Source organism: Caretta caretta, chromosome 8 (assembly GCF_965140235.1).
Source record: "Caretta caretta isolate rCarCar2 chromosome 8, rCarCar1.hap1, whole genome shotgun sequence".
In the NCBI taxonomy this organism is placed as follows: domain Eukaryota; kingdom Metazoa; phylum Chordata; order Testudines; family Cheloniidae; genus Caretta; species Caretta caretta.
The window spans coordinates 107,594,765-107,610,890 of record NC_134213.1 but is presented as its reverse complement, the minus strand read 5'-3'; the positions used below and the strand labels follow the sequence as shown (position 1 = coordinate 107,610,890).

Sequence of the window (16,126 nt, the reverse complement as noted above, 5' to 3'; positions counted from 1 at the left end):
GCAGCGGCACCTTTTGGTCGCTTCCCCTTTAAGGGGCCCAGCGGGCGGGAGGAGGCGGGGCGTCACTATGGAGACGGGGAGTTTATCCTGGTAACGGGGGGGCGGGGCGAGGAGCGTCGGGCTGGAAGGGGCGGAGCCACCCCCCGCCTGGGGCTGTGCGGGTTCGGTGGGGCAGGACCTGGGGGGGCTCCATGGGGCGAGGGGTAGATGGGGCAGGGGTAGATGGGATCTGGGGATAGAGGGATGTATGGGGCAGTGGGGCGGTAGACCCGTAGTGTCGGGGGGCAGACAGGGGGTGGGGCTGTGGGGCAGCAGACGGGGTGTGGGGCTGTGGGGGGCAGAGGGGGCTGGGGCAGTGGGGCAGCGGACGGGGTGTGGGGGCAGACAGATGGGGCAGTGGGTAGCAGATGGGGGTGGGGCAGTGAGGCAGCAGACAGGGTGTGGGGGGCAGAAGGGGTGGGGCAGCGGGGCAGCGGACGGGGTGTGGGAGCAGACAGGGGTGGGGCAGTGGGGCAGCAGACAGGGTGTGGGGGGCAGAAGGGGTGGGGCAGCGGGGCAGCGGACGGGGTGTGGGAGCAGACAGGGGTGGGGCAGTGGGGCAGCAGAGAGGGTGTGGGGGGCAGAGGGGGGTGGGGCAGTGGGGCAGCGGACGGGGTGTGGGAGCAGACAGGGGTGGGGCAGTGGGGCAGCAGACAGGGTGTGGGGGGCAGAGGGGGGTGGGGCAGTGGGGCAGCAGACAGGGTGTGGGGGGCAGAGGGGGGTGGGGCAGCGGGGCAGCGGACGGGGTGTGGGAGCAGACAGGGGTGGGGCAGTGGGGCAGCAGACAGGGTGTGGGGGCAGAGGGGGGTGGGGCAGTGGGGCAGCAGACAGGGTGTGGGGGGCAGAGGGGGGTGGGGCAGTGGGGCAGCAGACAGGGTGTGGGGGGCAGAGGGGGGTGGGGCAGCGGGGCAGCGGACGGGGTGTGGGGGGCAGAGGGGGGTGGGGCAGCGGGGCAGCAGACAGGGTGTGGGGGGCAGAGGGGGGTGGGGCAGTGGGGCAGCAGACAGGTTGTGGGGGGCAGAAGGGGTGGGGCAGCGGGGCAGCGGACGGGGTGTGGGAGCAGACAGGGGTGGGGCAGTGGGGCAGCAGACAGGGTGTGGGGGGCAGAAGGGGTGGGGCAGCGGGGCAGCGGACGGGGTGTGGGAGCAGACAGGGGTGGGGCAGTGGGGCAGCGGACAGGGTGTGGGGGGCAGAGGGGGGTGGGGCAGTGGGGCAGCGGACGGGGTGTGGGAGCAGACAGGGGTGGGGCAGTGGGGCAGCAGACAGGGTGTGGGGGGCAGAGGGGGGTGGGGCAGCGGGGCAGCGGACGGGGTGTGGGAGCAGACAGGGGTGGGGCAGTGGGGCAGCAGACAGGGTGTGGGGGCAGAGGGGGGTGGGGCAGTGGGGCAGCAGACAGGGTGTGGGGCAGTGAGGCAGCAGACAGGGTGTGGGGGGCAGAGGGGGGTGGGGCAGTGGGGCAGCAGACAGGGTGTGGGGGGCAGAGGGGGGTGGGGCAGCGGGGCAGCGGACGGGGTGTGGGGGGCAGAGGGGGGTGGGGCAGTGGGGCAGCAGACAGGGTGTGGGGGGCATAGGGGGGTGGGGCAGTGGGGCAGCAGACAGGGTGTGGGGGGCAGAAGGGGTGGGGCAGCGGGGCAGCGGACGGGGTGTGGGAGCAGACAGGGGTGGGGCAGTGGGGCAGCAGACAGGGTGTGGGGGGCAGAGGGGGGTGGGGCAGTGGGGCAGCAGACAGGGTGTGGGGGGCAGAAGGGGTGGGGCAGCGGGGCAGCGGACGGGGTGTGGGAGCAGACAGGGGTGGGGCAGTGGGGCAGCAGACAGGGTGTGGGGGGCAGAGGGGGGTGGGGCAGTGGGGCAGCGGACGGGGTGTGGGAGCAGACAGGGGTGGGGCAGTGGGGCAGCAGACAGGGTGTGGGGGGCAGAGGGGGGTGGGGCAGCGGGGCAGCGGACGGGGTGTGGGAGCAGACAGGGGTGGGGCAGTGGGGCAGCAGACAGGGTGTGGGGGGCAGAGGGGGGTGGGGCAGTGGGGCAGCGGACGGGGTGTGGGAGCAGACAGGGGTGGGGCAGTGGGGCAGCAGACAGGGTGTGGGGGGCAGAGGGGGGTGGGGCAGTGGGGCAGCAGACAGGGTGTGGGGGGCAGAGGGGGGTGGGGCAGCGGGGCAGCGGACGGGTTGTGGGAGCAGACAGGGGTGGGGCAGTGGGGCAGCAGACAGGGGGTGGGGGGCAGAGGGGGGTGGGGCAGTGGGGCAGCAGACGGGGTGGGGGCTGCGGGAGATGTCGGGGGATAGGGGCAGGGTGTGGGGCTCAGCCTAAGATTAGGGGCCTGCCTGCGCTGAGCCAGCCTGACCACCCCTCTCTCTGCCCCTCAGGGGGCGCTGCCCCCATGTTCTCTGCCCCCTTGCAGCCGCTGCCCTCGCTCTGGAGGCTGATGGAGGAGCAGACGGTGCCCAGCGAGAAGCCCGAGGTGAAGAGCATCCTAGGGGTGGACGTGGTGGAGCGCAGCTTGGAGCTGCACGCGGAGGTGAGCCCCCCCTGCCAGCCCTGGGTCCGGCCCCAAGCCCAGGGAGCTGCCCCCGTCCCGCAGGAGCAGTTCATTTCCCTTGGGGTTTAGCCGCCTGCACCCAGCCCAGTGCCCCTTCTGGCTGGGTGCAGGCAGCTCCCCTGCTTGGTGGGGAGGGTTCCCAGTGGGGCAAGGGGGCCTTGTGGGGCGAGGCAGGATCCTGGCACTGAACGAGCCGGGCTGGGATATCAGGGACGCGGCCTGAGGGCAACCCTGCCAGGTGGGGTGGGAGTAGGGCGTGCCCATCGGAGAGCCAGGCCCCTGCTCTCCTGCAGCCTTCCTTCACGAGAGCTGCTCACAGCCTCTGCAGATGTGGGTCCCTCTCCCCGATCCCCTGCAGTGGGGCCCCATCCCATGCCAAGGGCTGGGCTCAGCTGTTCCCTGGCAAGCTGTGGGGGACTGGGCGGGGGGGGGGGGGGGGGACGGGACAGACAGTCCTTTTCCCAGTGGGAGAAGCATCATTCTTTGGCACTGTGGATGGTGCCACCCTGGCCACGGGACCCTCCTGCGTCAAGAGTCCAGCCCCAAACAGAAACGCCCGCACCCAGGGAACGTGGGGTGTTGGATGGGGGCATTGTAGCCACTGGGCAGCCTTAACTCTGTGTTCCCCCCCCCAGCCCCCGCCAGGCTGCTGACAGCGCGCCTAGCCCCGGCCACACACCCAAGGCCCCTGCCCTCCGGCGCTTGCCAGCCCAGGCTGGGCCCCTGGGTGAAGGGTTTCCATGTAATCCCCGCCCCCCATGGGGGGGGTGTCTTCTTCACCCTCCTTCAGGCCCGTCTCTGTTGTCAGCTGCTGGGCCTGCCCTGCGATGCCCTCGGGGAAATGGCCAGAGCTGCAGCCCGGCTCCTTTCACATGCTTCCCTGCAGGCCCATAAACAGCCCTTCCAGACCAGCCCGTTGTTCCCTGCCCCTCACCCTGCCCCCCGTGACCAGCACGCATTTCTCCATGGCAGTGGCCTCAGAACTGGGGGCAGGGCAAGGGGCAGCAGCTTCAGGCCTTTTTGGGAGCCCAAAAGCTGCTGGCTGCGGGCCTGTGCCCTCTGCCCCGGCTGTGGGGTCATGGTGCCCTGGGCCGGATGGTGCTGCGGGCTCCTGCCTGAGGACTGGATGGCGGGGGTGCCTGCCTGTGTGTGTGGGATGCATGTGGGAGGGGTGTCCTCATCCCTGCTGCAGGAAGGGGCCCGTGGGGGCCTCCCTGCCCCTCTCCCTCCATGCAGAGTCCCACTTGAGCCGTGGGTGGGGCCAGACCCGGTGCGGTGCCATGGGGCTGAGGTGGGGCTCGGGGCTGCGTTCCCAGGTAACGCCTCTCCTGCCCCATGCTGTCTAGGTGGAGACCCTGGTGGAGCTGTGGCGGGAGGAGCGCTCTGCCTGCGCTGGGCTGGATCAGTGCCCCCCGCAGGGGGCCGGGGGCTGGGCTCTCCTGACAGCCCCCACCCACCTCAAGGAGCTGTTGAGACGGGAGCTCCGGATGCTGCTGCTCAGTCTCCAGCAGAAGGCGTCCCAGGAGGGCAGGTACCAGGGCTGGGCGGCGTCCTGGGCACTGAGCCCCCCATGGCCCTGTCATGGACCCCCAGGACCGTGCCCCTCCCCCTGCTTGGGAGCCGTGTCTGGGAGGAGCCTTCAGTGCATCAGACCCCCATGGGGCCCCTCTCTGCCTCCAGGGCCGGCACCACTGCCTCCGAGACAGCTCTGGGCACCCTCCTGCTCCGTCCAGCGCGTCCACCGAGACACCCCCGGGGGAGCCTGGTGCCCGGCGCAGGGACACACGCACCCCCTGCCTGCAGCGAGGCTCCCGCAGCGGGGCCGAGCCAGGGGGGTTTATTGGTCAGCCGGATGCAGCATGGGCCTCCCTGCTCAGCCCGAGCCCATGGCTTGGCCTGTGTCGGTCTGACCCCGAGGAGCCCCCGACTCCTTCCTGCAGCCTCCCCTGCCAGTCCTTTGTTCTGGGCTCAGCTTCCCTGCGGAGAGGTGGGCAATCCAGCTCCCTTGGGCCCCTCCACCAGTCCTTTTCCATGGCCCATCCTGGCTCAAACAGCTGCGCCATCCTTATCTCCGTCTCCCAGCCTGCCTGTCCCCCTCCCCACCCCGGTAACACTGACAATAGAGGGGAAACTGAGGCACACAGACGCTTCGTGAAAATAGGACAGAAAATTCCCCCTTTGTCAGACTCCTCCGGGGGGGGAGTTGTCTCTGTCGGTACCCACCAATGGAGCCCCGTCTCCTCACTCCAGCCTCCCCAGGGCCCCCAGCCCTTCCTGATCGCTGCCCCGCTGCAGGAGCGCTGTGTGTGGGGAGCTATCCCACCCTGAGACCTGCATGCCCCAGTCGGCATGGGGGGCCCTTTGGGATGGGGGTTACCCTGGCGCTGCCCCCACTGTGCTGCAGGGCTCGGTGCTCTGCATGGTGCTGCTGGAAGGGCCCTGCTGGGGGTGAGGAGCCGAGGACCCACACGCAGCCAGCCCCAGCTGGAATTCCTGGCTGCCTGGCAGTGCCGGGGGGTGCAGGGGCACTGGGCCTGTCTGCCTGGCTGCGCTTGCGGCTGGCTGAGCCCTTCACCCTGCCCGGGGGCTGGGATTGCAGAACCGCTGACGCAGCAGCCGCCCGGCTTAGCCCCTTCTCTGGGCCAGCTTAGCCTCCAGAAGCACTTCAAAGGGCTCGGGGAGCCGGCATTAGCCAGCTGCAGCACCTGGGGCGGAGCAGTCCCCCGGCAGCGCTGGAGACGCTGCTTGGGCCAGGCGCGAGGGGCCACGTGCGGGGCACCTGCAGCTGGAGGGGGCCGGGGCAGAGTAGGGAGGTGCCCTGGGATGTGCTGGGCACTGAGGACTCCACCAGGCAGCAGGGCGCCAGGTCCTGTCCATTGCCGCTGACTCCCTGTGCCTCTCCCCCGACTCTGCCAGTGCCCCTCGATCCCGATAGCTCCAGGCTGGCACCGTGCCCGTCTGTGTCGGCATGAGCAGCGCTGGGTGCTCTGTGCTGGGCCATGTCTGGCTGGAGCCTGGGCTCCCTGCTTGGGGGGCATCCCTCATTCCAGCCCTTCATGCCCACCTGGGCCTGCTTCTTGGGGTGCCTACAGCCCCCCAGCCCATGAGCTGCCCAGCCTGGCCCAGCCATGGCTACTGAGCCCCTCCAGCTGGTGACCCTCCCCAGCCCAGCCCCCCAGGGCCCAACCCAGGTCAGGGGACTCACACCACGTCTCCTCCTCGCCACAGGGACGCAGCTGGGGCCATCGCCAAGTACAGCCCCCATGTGGTCAGCTTCGCCCTGGGGGGGGGCGCACACGCTGGAGGGGAGTGCGCAGCACAGGACAGGTCCCTGTCTGGGGGCACCAGCACGAGGTGGGTCTGTGCCCGGGCACGGCGAGTGCTGCTCCTGCCCCTCAGCTGGACAGATGGTCTACCTAGCTGGCCCCCATCCCCTGGTGTCTGGGCCCCAGTCACCCTCCGCCCTGGGAGCAGGGCTGGGCTCATCTCCACTGGACAGATGGCCACCCACGAACTGACCCCCCACTGGGCAGCCCTCCCTCCTGTGGGTCAGCAGCAGGGCGCTCCTGGGGCATGGGGGGGGTGGCCGGAGGGCGGGTGGTGCAGTCAGTGTGGGGCCAGCCCTGTGTATGCCAGATCCTGGCTACTGCATTGGAGCGCTCCTGGAGCTGGGCACCGTGAGGGTGCCACCCGCCCGAGTGCTCCGCCCCAGTCGTCCCCACTGTCTGGTAACTCTGGAACCTAATGATGACAGGATACTGCCAACTGGCTGTTTCCGAACCCCCAGCTCCTGGTGCTCTGGTTAAGGTGGGAACGTGTACACATCTCGGACCCCAAACTGCCCCTGACACTTCCCCAAGGACTCAAAGTCCTGCTATCCCCTTCCCACCCTCCCGCCCCTCCCTGCCAGTGACTCTGCCACCCAGCTCTGCACCAGGGCTGAACCACTCGCTCACCAGCGGCCTTTCTGGGGGTTCCTGGGGGCTGGCTGTGGGGCCCAGCTGGGGGCACAGGTCTGTGAGCGCGTGGAATGCCCCCGCCCCAGTCGGGGGGGACGAGCCAGAGCTGCCAGCCCTTCCCCCACTGGAGGTGCTGCTCCCTACACCCCTAATGGTTCTGGGAAAGGGGCCCCCCGCCATAGTCCCCTGGCAAACCCTGTCTGTCCTCTGCCCCAGCCCAGACCCCGGCCTCGTCCACCACCTGGAGCCCCTCAAGGACAAGCTGAGCGTCTCCCGCATCCACCAGGCGCAGACCCATCTCCGGTAGGTGAGCCGGGGCTGGCAGAGACCATTCGCCCCACCCCAACCCAGAGCCGCCTTCGGGGAGCCGGGGAGAGGCCCAGCGGCTGGGCCTGGGAGCAGAGGGGGACTGGAGCGAGTGCCTGAGCGGGGCACGGGGAATGGAGGGGTGGGCTGGAGCAAGGGGCCATGCCAGGGCTCAGTGATGCCCCCAGTGCTGCAGCTCTGCCCTTCCAGCCCAGCGCTGCTGTGGGCTCACTCTGGGCTTTGCTCCCAGAAAGCCTCCCAGCCTTGCCCCCATCGCTGCGCCCTGCCCTGCAGCAGGCTCCTGGCAAGAGCCAAGTGCTAACGCCTCCCTTTGGGTGCTCGCCCCAGCTGAGGGTTGGGACTGAGGGGCACTGCAGAGCTGTGGGGGGGAGCCCAGGGCTGGGATAACAGGGGCTGCGGGTCGGGACTGAGGGGCATTGGCAGAGCTGGGGTGAGTCTGGCCCCCCGCTGGGTAATGGGTTGTTTCCCTGGCGGCGTTGGCAAGTCAATATCTCGACCCTCTCCAGGGAGCAGCCCCTTGTGTGGGAGGTGCCGGAGGTGGGACTGTGGCAGGGGAATATCAGCGCCTGAGGGGGGTGTAACGAGGCTGGTTCTGGTGGGACCCAACTGAGAGGTGCCAATTCAGGACACATTGCTTCGAGCAGGGCAGTTACAGCCCAAGGCTGGGGTTTTTCCACCTCTAAGGCAAACCAAACCAGCCAGACAGAGAGGACTTTGGTTTTACCCCACTGGCTAACCACAAGTCACACAAGCAATTCCCGTAGACACTCCAGTTTCCCAGTATCCCCACCAGTGCCCCTCGTTATGGGGACAGATGGTTATGAAAACCCCAGTAAAAGAAAAAAAGGTTCCCTCGATCCCAAAGGACCACGCCCCAGACCCAGGTCAATATACAAATCAGATCTTACCCACAAATCACGCTGTTGCCAATCCTTTCGAATCTAAAGGTTTATTCATTAAAGGAAAAAGAGAGAGACGAGAGCTAGAATTGGGTTCAATGGAATCAGTGACATCCAGGAATGGCCAAGTTCTTGGTTCAGGCTTGCAGCAGTGATGGAATAAACTGCAGGTTCAAATCCTGTCTCTGGAGAACATCCCCAGCTGGGATGGGTCATTCGGTCCTTGGGTCAAAGCTTCCGTGTAGCAAAGTCCTCCAGAGGTCAGAAGCAGGATTGAAGACCAGATGGAGGAGCTTTTTATAGTCTCTTGCCATGTGGTCTCTTTGTTTGTCCCAAGGACAAGCTGCCCATCCCATGGCCTGGAAACACCTCAGAGTTCTGTCCCTAGGCAGGTCCCTGCACACCTGGCTGAGTCCCCAGGCGTGTCTGCCTTCTCTCACTGGGTCAGTTGTGTAGCTGAGGGTCCTTAATGGGCCACCCAGCAGGCTAGGCAGAGCTGACACCCACTTGTCTGGGGTGTCCCCCAGAAGCAGAGCACAAGTTTGAAATACAGACAGTCTAGAGCCAATACTTATAACTTTAACTACAAAAATGATACACACATATAGACACCATAATCCTAACCAGCCAACCATAACCTCGTCTTAGACACCTTATTAGACCCCCTGTATACAAGATTGGTGCCACTACAGGACCTTGGTTGCAACAATGATCTATACGGTCCCAGATTATGTCAATAACGTGACAGGGGGGCCATGCCCCAGCGTCCCCCGGCCTCCTTCCCTGGCAGGGCTGGTGCTGTCTCCCGTGTGCAGAGCCTGGCAGCCGGGACTGGGTCCGTGGCTTGGAGAGACAAAGGGCAGATTGTGGGGAATGAGGAACCAACGGGGCCAGAGGGGAAGCAGGTGGTCCTGTGGTCTTTCTGGGCTGCCCTGCCCCCTCGCTGCCTGGCCCCTGTGTGCTGCCAGCTGGGGGGCAGCCAGGCCTCCTGGAGGGGAGGGGCACTTGGGGGCCAGTGGCCATTCCACCCCTGCAGGGCCCAAGGACAACCTCCTGCCTGGTGACGTGCGCAGGGGGTGTCTCTCTGCTCCCCGGCAGCCTGGGGTGGGGCGGTGCCCCCTGCTGATCCTGCCATCCCAGGGTCCTCGGTGGGATGGGCTGTGCACAGAGAGGAGAGAGGACCCCTCACCACCCCGCTGCACTGCTCCTGGCCTGGGCCCAGGGCTGGGGGGTCCAGCGTGGGCTGGGGTGTCAGGCTCCATTCCTGGCTCTGCCACTGGCTCCCTGGGGTGCATTCCTTCCCTGCTCTGTGCCTGTCCCGAGGGTCAGGGGTCGTGATGGCTCCCAGCCCCAGGACGGAGAAGTCTCTCCCATGTGGGCACCAGGGGTTACCTGTACCCAGCCTCCATGCGAACCCCTTCCGCCCAGCCCCTCCTCCAGACATGGGTTCCCATCCCAGGAGGTTGGTCCTCTGTCCGCTCTTGTGACCCTTCCCAGGCACCCTGCCCAGCCACACAGCTCCAGGGCTGGGGGGTCTCTGGGAGGCGGGTTAACCCTGGCATCTGGTGAGACAAGGTCCCACTGCCATGTGCTGTGAGGGGGCATGTGCCCAAGTGCCAGGGGTTGTGCCCAGGGGCCCCAGGGCATGGCAGGAAATGTTTAAAGCAGACGCTGACCCTTGTCCCGGCCCCCCTCATTCCCATGCATCTGGAGCCCACCTAACCCACCTGTCTCTTTTGCCAGGGCCCTGCTGGAGGAGGAGTGCCGTGCCCTGGAGAGACACATCTGCCACCTCTGGGTAGGACCCCTGGGATGGCGGGATCAGCAGGGGGCACTGGCCCCTGTCACGGAGTCCCCGGGCGACGCTCTGGGACTGCTCCCCATGAAGCCAGGCAGGACTCTGGGGAAGTCTCCTCTCCGGGAGCAGCCTGTCTGCAGGACACACAGCTCACCCGGCTTCCCCCTTCCTGGGTCTGACCTCGGAGCATTCAGCCTCCTCTGCCCCTCCGTGTGCTTCCCACAGCGAGTCCGCCCAGGCGGGGTCCTGGGGGGGCCAGAGGGTCCTGCACCCCAACTCCGCAGTCAGACGTGACTCTCAGCCAGCCAGTAACACAGAAGGTTTATTAGGCGACAGGAACATGTTCTAAAACAGAGCTTGTCGGTGCGGAGAACAGGACCCCTCAGTCGGGTCCATTTTGGGGGGCCGTGAGCCAGACAACCACGTCTGCACTTCACTCCATGTCCCAGCCAGCCCCAAACTGAAACTCCCTCCAGCCCCTCCTCCTCTGGGCTTTGTCCCTTTCCTGGGCCAGGAGGTCACCCGATTCCTTTGTTCTCCGACCCTTTAGCTCTCACCTTGCAGGGGGGAGGGGCCCAGGCCATCCGTTGCCAGGAAAAGGGGGTCGGCCATTCTCTGTGTCCAGACCCCTGCCCACACCTGCCCTCTAGGGCTCTGCAACGATCATACACCCTTATCCCACCCCCTAGATACTTAAGAACTGCATAGGGAAACTGAGGCACCCCCACACTATTCAGAGGAAACATTAAGAACAGTCCCACTTCGTCACACCCACCCTCTAGATACTTAAGAACTGCCTAGGGGAAACTGAGGCACCCCCAAAATATTCAGAGGAAACATTAAGAACAGTCCCACTTCCTCACAGCCCTGCCCTGGGCTGTCTGGGACCAGAGAGACACACCCTGAGCCACCCTGCGCACCTCACCAGGCGGGAGGCTGCCCCTGGTCACGCCAGGCCATGGCCCCCACCAGGGCAGCCTGCTGGGCCGTGCAGGGATGGACTTGCCCTGCCCCACAACAGCCACCCTCACCCTGGTCCCCAGGGCGTGTGTGCAGGGGAAGGGCTGCTGGCAGGAGTACTGGGAGTTGGGGCTGGGAGCCAGGACTCCTGGGTTTGATCCCTGACTCTGGGAGAGGAGTGGGGTCTAGTGGATTACAGCCGGGGAGGGCTGGGAGCCAGGACTCCTGGGTTCTATCCCCAGCTCTGGGAGGGGAGCGGGGTCTAGTGGGGTAGAGCAGGGGGCTGGGAGCCAGGACTCCTGGGTTCTCTGGCACTGTGCTGGGGAGGGGTTTGTGGCTGAGTGAAATGGTAGCGCCCTCTGCTGGGGGCCGGCGGCTTGGCCACGGCATGGTTGTGCTCTGCGTTTCCCAGTCCAGCGTGTGCTGGTGAAATATTTCACCGGGCCTCTTCTGGGCAGTGCCATGGTGATAGTCCAGGGCCAGCCCCCCGCGGGACTGCTCCGGTCCCCTGGAGGCGATCGGTGCAGGGCTGGCTGTTGCAGACACTCCTGGTGGGGGGGCTTGCCCTGCTCTGAGAGACCCTACAATAACATTCCCCTCCCACACCCTGGGGGCAGTGGGGCAGGCAGTGCTCTGACTCTCCCCCCCTCTCCCCAGCGCTGCCTGGAGGAGGAACACCGAGCCGCTGCGGGGCCAGCGCAGGAGCCAACGATGGCTGGTAAGGGACCTGCCCGACCTCTCCCCGGGGAGCACAAAGCCAGTGTCCCGGCCCAGCCTCCTTGCCCCGGTCGGGGTGCAGCGCCGTGTCCCCATCACGGAGATGCAGCTGGCTCTGGGGAGGGTTGCAGGGTGTTTAACAGCCACACAGGGACAATACCCGTCGTGCAGGGCAGCCAGGAGCTGGCTGAGCCAGTGGCACCGAGGGAGGCGAGCTCACTCAGCACCACCGCAGGCCCCATTCTGCACCCCCCGGGCAGTGCTTGGGGCAGGCCAGCGAGGGGCGCTCTGCCTCTCACCAGCACTTCCCTTCTGTGCAGAGCTGCAGGAGCAGAGACAAGCCATGGAGCGGGACTTGCAGCTGGGCCAGCTGGACCCCAGGCCTGGCCTCTCCCAGGAGGTCCAGTGCCCTGAGCCTGTGGCCCCCCGACAGCCCAGGTAACCCCCTTTGAATAAATTGCCCAGGGGACCCCTGCGTACCAGCAAATACAAGCACCTCAGGCAGGGCTGTGTGTGGGGAGGAGAGGGGCCCCAGGGATGGGATGGGGTGGGCTGTGGGTCAGATCGAGGGGCACTGGCAGGGCTACAGGGACCCCAGCGGGCAGCGGGTTGGAGTAAGGGGCACTGGCAGGGCTGCAAGCTGGGACCCCGGGGGGGGGCTGGCTGGGGCCCTGGGGGGCAGCAGGTTGTAGTGAGGGGCACTGGCAGGGCTGCAGGGGCAGGCTGGGACCCCCGGGGGTGGCAGGTCACATAGGCCATGCTGGTTGTAGGGGGCCCCATTGCGGGATTATTGCAGGGCCTCAGGCTATCACTGCAGGCTGGGGCGGTGGGTTCGGGGTCGGTCCTGGCTGAACCCTGCCCCCTGGACGTGAGCCTGTCTCCGGATGTGGGGCGGGGCGGGGTGGGCAGTGCTCTGTCCCGGCGGGTCTCTGCTGACGGCACTGTCTCCCTGGCTCTGCAGGTGTCCCGTGGGCCTGGGGAGCCCGGCACCAGCCAGTGTGTCCCCCCGCCTGGCACCAGCCGTTCTGTCCCCGTCGGGCCGCCGAGAACCAGCCCCGCCAGCCCCAGGCACTGTGCTGGGCCGAGTGCCCCTCGACGGGTGCAGCTGCTCTCTGGGCAGCCTGGCTAGGGGGCTCCACGGAGGGGCTGCTACCCCCGGCTGGGCCTCTGGGCACCAGGACCTGGCTGCACCATCACCCCCAGGAGCTCGGGTTCCCCCTGCAAGCCCAGCCTGCAGCCGCCTGGCCCCCCTGCCAGCAGGGCCCAGCCTGGCCTTCCTCCCATCGCCACCCGCAGAGCAGCGCCCACCCCTGCGCCCCCTCTCCGGCCGCCACCTGAGGCTGCTGGGATGCCAGGGGCCAAGCTAGCGCAGGGAGCCTCTCTGGGGTATGGGGCAGGGAGCCTGGGGCAGCCTGGCATGGGCAGGAGGTCCTGCCCCATCTCCCCCCCAGCTCCAGCGCTGCTTCCTGCCCCGCTGGGTCCCCGGTCCCCGGCTCGGCCTTGCTCTGCCCTGGAGGCCCCCAACCCGCAGGGGCATTGTCGTCTCCCCCAGCCCGGGATCAGCCCCCTCCGCCTCTTGGGGGGCAGCTCCTTAGCTGAGCCCTGAGCCTGGCCTGCAACGCCCCCTCCTGGCTGCCCCCTGCCATGGTGCGCGGGGAGCCGTGCAGCGTGCACTGGCCTAGGGTTCAGGTGGGGGAGGGGCGCAGGTACCATGTGCCCAGGGGGTGGGGGGCAGTGGGGGAAGGGAAGCTGCCTGGGGCCTGGGCACTTCTCAGTGCTCCTGCCTCTGGGGGGGATGGGCCCTTGGAGCCAGAGGCAGGTGCTGGGGTCTGGCACCGTGCCCTCTCTGCGGGGCCCCCTGCCCTCACCCACCCTGGGCAGGACCCACACAGCTGCCCCATGGGGCTCGGAGCTCTGCCCAGCTGTGGGGGGGAGCTGGGACCTGCTGTGGGCATGCCGGGTGCCTCTGCCCAGCGCCAGCAGGTAGCAAGGCCAGGCGAGGGGGGCAGGGCCTGGGCCCCTCCGCTCCGTGCAGTCTGGCGGCTGGGAACGGGACCCGCCGATCTCCTGGCTGCACCGGGCCACAGCATCTGGGCCAGGCCTGGGCGGGCAGTGCCCCGGGACAGGGTACCAGGGTCGCTCACGCATGCCTCTCCCCCCCCCCCCCCCCCCCGGGCCAAAGAAAGGCAGCCAGCAGGCGGACGCAGGAATATAAATTTCATTAAAATCTATCAGACTTTAAAACTCTACACGGGGCATCACTGGCGTGGGCGGCGCAGCCCAGGCCCCAGCACCGTATTGCTAACGATTAGACGGGAAGAGGAGCGTGGGCACCACGGGCACACGGGGCAGGGCACAGGATCCATGCAGGAAGTAGTGCAGCTCCGCGTCGGCTGGGGGGGGGGCAAGGCAGGTGGGGGGTGGGGAGAGGTGCCCACAGGGTGCCGCAGCCCCCCACCCAGCGTGGGCACCTTCCCCAGCCGCTGCCTGGGTGGCAGAAGTGGGGCCGGCTCCGCTGCCCGTGGTCCCTGTCCCCGGGGCGTGGGTAAGTCCCACCAAACTCACTTCACTGGTGGCCTGAGCAGCCCCAGGGCACCGCCCGCCCCCGACCCCGCCCATGAGGCTCGGCTTTGTTCGGTGCCCGGGCATGGTGGTGGCGAGGCCGTGCCTGGCCCAGGGGGGCATTGGGCTCCCGGCTGGAGGGGGAGCGCCCAAAGGAGTGTGCCTGCCCCCCTGCTTGGGCCAGGCCCAAAGCTGGGGGGTGGGGGAAGGCCCAGCTGCTCCCCGGCCCCTGACACACACGGAGCCATGGCTGGACACCCCCACGCACCATGCGGGCTGGGGGCCAGTCCCCCTCACGCCCGGCTGGAGAGCGGGTACAGGGACCCAGGGCCTGTCTGAGCCAGCCCAGCCCAATGCCATGGGCACCCTCCTGTGGGGGGGCTGTGGGCAGTGATCTGGGGAGCACCCCCCGTTGCAGTGAGGGGCTGTATGCAGCCCCTCCCCCGTTAACACTCATCTGACGCAGAGGAAAGTGCCTATTGGGGGAAGCCCCCCTACGTAGTGCTTCTGGCCCCAGGGGCCTCCTGTGCATCTCCTTAGCAGCAGGCTGGGGCAATGCCCCGTCCCCTGGCTGGCTGCCCCTCACCACCATGGGGGCTGTGGGGCCCAGGGTGAATCCAGCTGGGTCAAGCAAACCCCTTCGCAGTGGGGTCTGGAACCGGCCCCCCCCGGCCCATAAAGTGCTTCCCCTCCCCAGGGCAGAGCCATGAGGGTGCAGGGCCACCCTGCAGCCCCATGCTCAGCCGCACCAGCAGGGAGCAGACAAGGCCATGGGTCCTGCTCGCTCGGTGAAGGGGGAGCCCCCAGGGCAGGGCTGAGCCCATGTAGAGGACCCCCCTCCACCCCGCCATGCCAGCCACAGCCTAACCCTTGCAGCCTGCTGCGGCTGGTGCAGCCACTGGGCTGCACCCAGCCCAACTGCAGCCCCTCATGGGACACAGCACGGGGGGTGGCCGGGGGGGGGGGGGGGACCTGGCCGGGGCTGGCCCTGCACTCCCAGGCAATGGGCATGAGAGCGCTGTGGGGGGGGGGGGTATGGGCGTGTGTGCATGCATATGCCTGGGCCGTGCATGTGTGTCGGCACGTGTGCTGTGCGTGTCTGGGCCGTGCATGTCTGCACGTGCCGTGCGCTGGGCTTTTGTGTGTGCGGCGAGTGTGCTCTATGCCGTGCGTGTCTGCACGTGGGCCGTGCATGGGCCGGGGGGGCAGGGCATGTGGGCACGCATGCTAGCAAAGGGCCCCCCCCCCGCCCCCGCCCTGCATCTCCATTGCCATCCCTCTCCAAGTGCCCCTCCCTTGGTGCCAGCTGGGGGGGCTCCCGGGGAGATGGTGCTACACTACGGCTTGGGCCATGCCTGGGGCACAGGTAGGAGTCCTGCCAGGTGGGTTGAATCCTGCCTGCCCCAGACACAACCCTGGCCTCGGCACTGCCCCCCGCCAGTCTCAGCCAGACACCATCTCCCTCCACGGTAACAGCAGCCCCCACCCCGCTTCGGCCCAGCCAGGAGGGGAGGGCCTGGAAGGCAGAGCAAAGGGCTGGGCTAGCCTGACCCAGCTGCTGCCTGCCTGCCACCCCCCCACCTCCACCCCATTGACTCTCTGCTCCCCTCCCCTTCGCTCCCCCTACGCAGCGGGGCGCGGCTCCTCCTGGCCCTGGCAGCCGCTCTCCTAGGCCCCCTCCTCCCAGAGCCCCAGCTGCGTGGCCTGCGTGGTCCGTGGCCCCTGTGCCGCTTTGGGCCACGTAGCAGCTGGGAGCCCCCATCTCACAGGGCACGGCCCCCCAGCCCAGACGCTTGGGCCCCGGCTTCCCCGTCCCCCAGTCACACACTGGGCAGGGGCTGAGCCGCCCCTGGGCTCAGGCTTGCTCCCCCCTGGTCCGCACGCCCGCCACGGCTCCTTGGGCCCTTGCCAAGCTCCCCTGCTGCCGGCGGTGCGCTGGGCCCGGCTGCGGGGCCCTTACTGTAAACACGAGGGGTGACACACACCGTGGGGAGGGGCGGGGGGTGGGGACGCACACACGGGGAGCCCCTGGCGGTGCCCGGGGCAGCCTGGGCTCCCCCAGCTGGGGGCACTGCAGTGCGTCACCGAGCAGGGCGGGTCGGGGGCGCATGGGCTGGTGCCGGGTCACAGTCTGGAGTCCTGGCTGTGGGCTGAGCCGTTGCTGCCCTGCACCGGGAGGGCGACGTCCTCGCTCCGTGGCTTCTCGGGGTTCAGCGGCTGCACATCAAGGCAGACCGCGGGGGTGGGGGCGTAGCGCCCGGCCCGGTGCTCAGCCAGCGCTGGGCCCCAGTCCTGGCTGGGCTTGGTGGCATTTTTCAAACGCTAGAGA

General features: G+C 68.0%; 2 protein-coding genes across 6 annotated transcripts in view; one reads left to right on the top strand and one right to left on the bottom strand.

Moving 5' to 3' along the window:
* The first annotated feature begins 110 nt into the window (after positions 1-110).
* CCDC24 (coiled-coil domain containing 24) lies at positions 111-13,482 on the top strand. Of its 3 annotated transcripts, none has more exons than XM_048862098.2 (9): positions 111-161; positions 2,403-2,554; positions 3,922-4,106; positions 5,804-5,929; positions 6,751-6,837; positions 9,504-9,558; positions 11,176-11,236; positions 11,556-11,673; positions 12,197-13,482. In XM_048862098.2, the coding sequence occupies exons 2-9, from the start codon at positions 2,417-2,419 to the stop codon at positions 12,600-12,602; spliced, it is 1,176 nt and encodes a 391-aa protein (XP_048718055.1). In that variant the 5' UTR covers positions 111-161; positions 2,403-2,416; the 3' UTR covers positions 12,603-13,482. The 3 variants fall into 3 exon arrangements, with proteins under 3 accessions (XP_048718055.1, XP_074988000.1, XP_048718056.1); XM_048862099.2 differs by having other exon boundaries at positions 130-166; XM_075131899.1 differs by lacking the exon at positions 11,176-11,236.
* Positions 13,440-16,126, bottom strand: part of SLC6A9 (solute carrier family 6 member 9) — a 59,072-nt gene continuing 56,385 nt past the window's right edge. For all 3 annotated transcript variants that reach the window (XM_048862086.2, XM_048862085.2, XM_048862084.2), the window contains one exon: positions 13,440-16,119. In XM_048862086.2, the coding sequence (XP_048718043.1) occupies positions 15,922-16,119 (198 nt within the window). In that variant the 3' untranslated portion in view covers positions 13,440-15,921. The remainder of the gene's footprint in view (positions 16,120-16,126) is intronic.

Excerpts from the sequence above, each read along its gene's own strand:
- CCDC24 (XM_048862098.2), top strand. The coding sequence starts at position 2,417 with ATGTTCTCTGCCCCCTTGCAGCCGCTGCCCTCGCTCTGGAGGCTGATG. Across the intron at positions 5,930-6,750 it reads TCTGGGGGCACCAGCACGAG|CCCAGACCCCGGCCTCGTCC; the intron begins GTGGGTCTGTGC and ends CCTCTGCCCCAG. Across the intron at positions 9,559-11,175 it reads GACACATCTGCCACCTCTGG|CGCTGCCTGGAGGAGGAACA; the intron begins GTAGGACCCCTG and ends CCCTCTCCCCAG.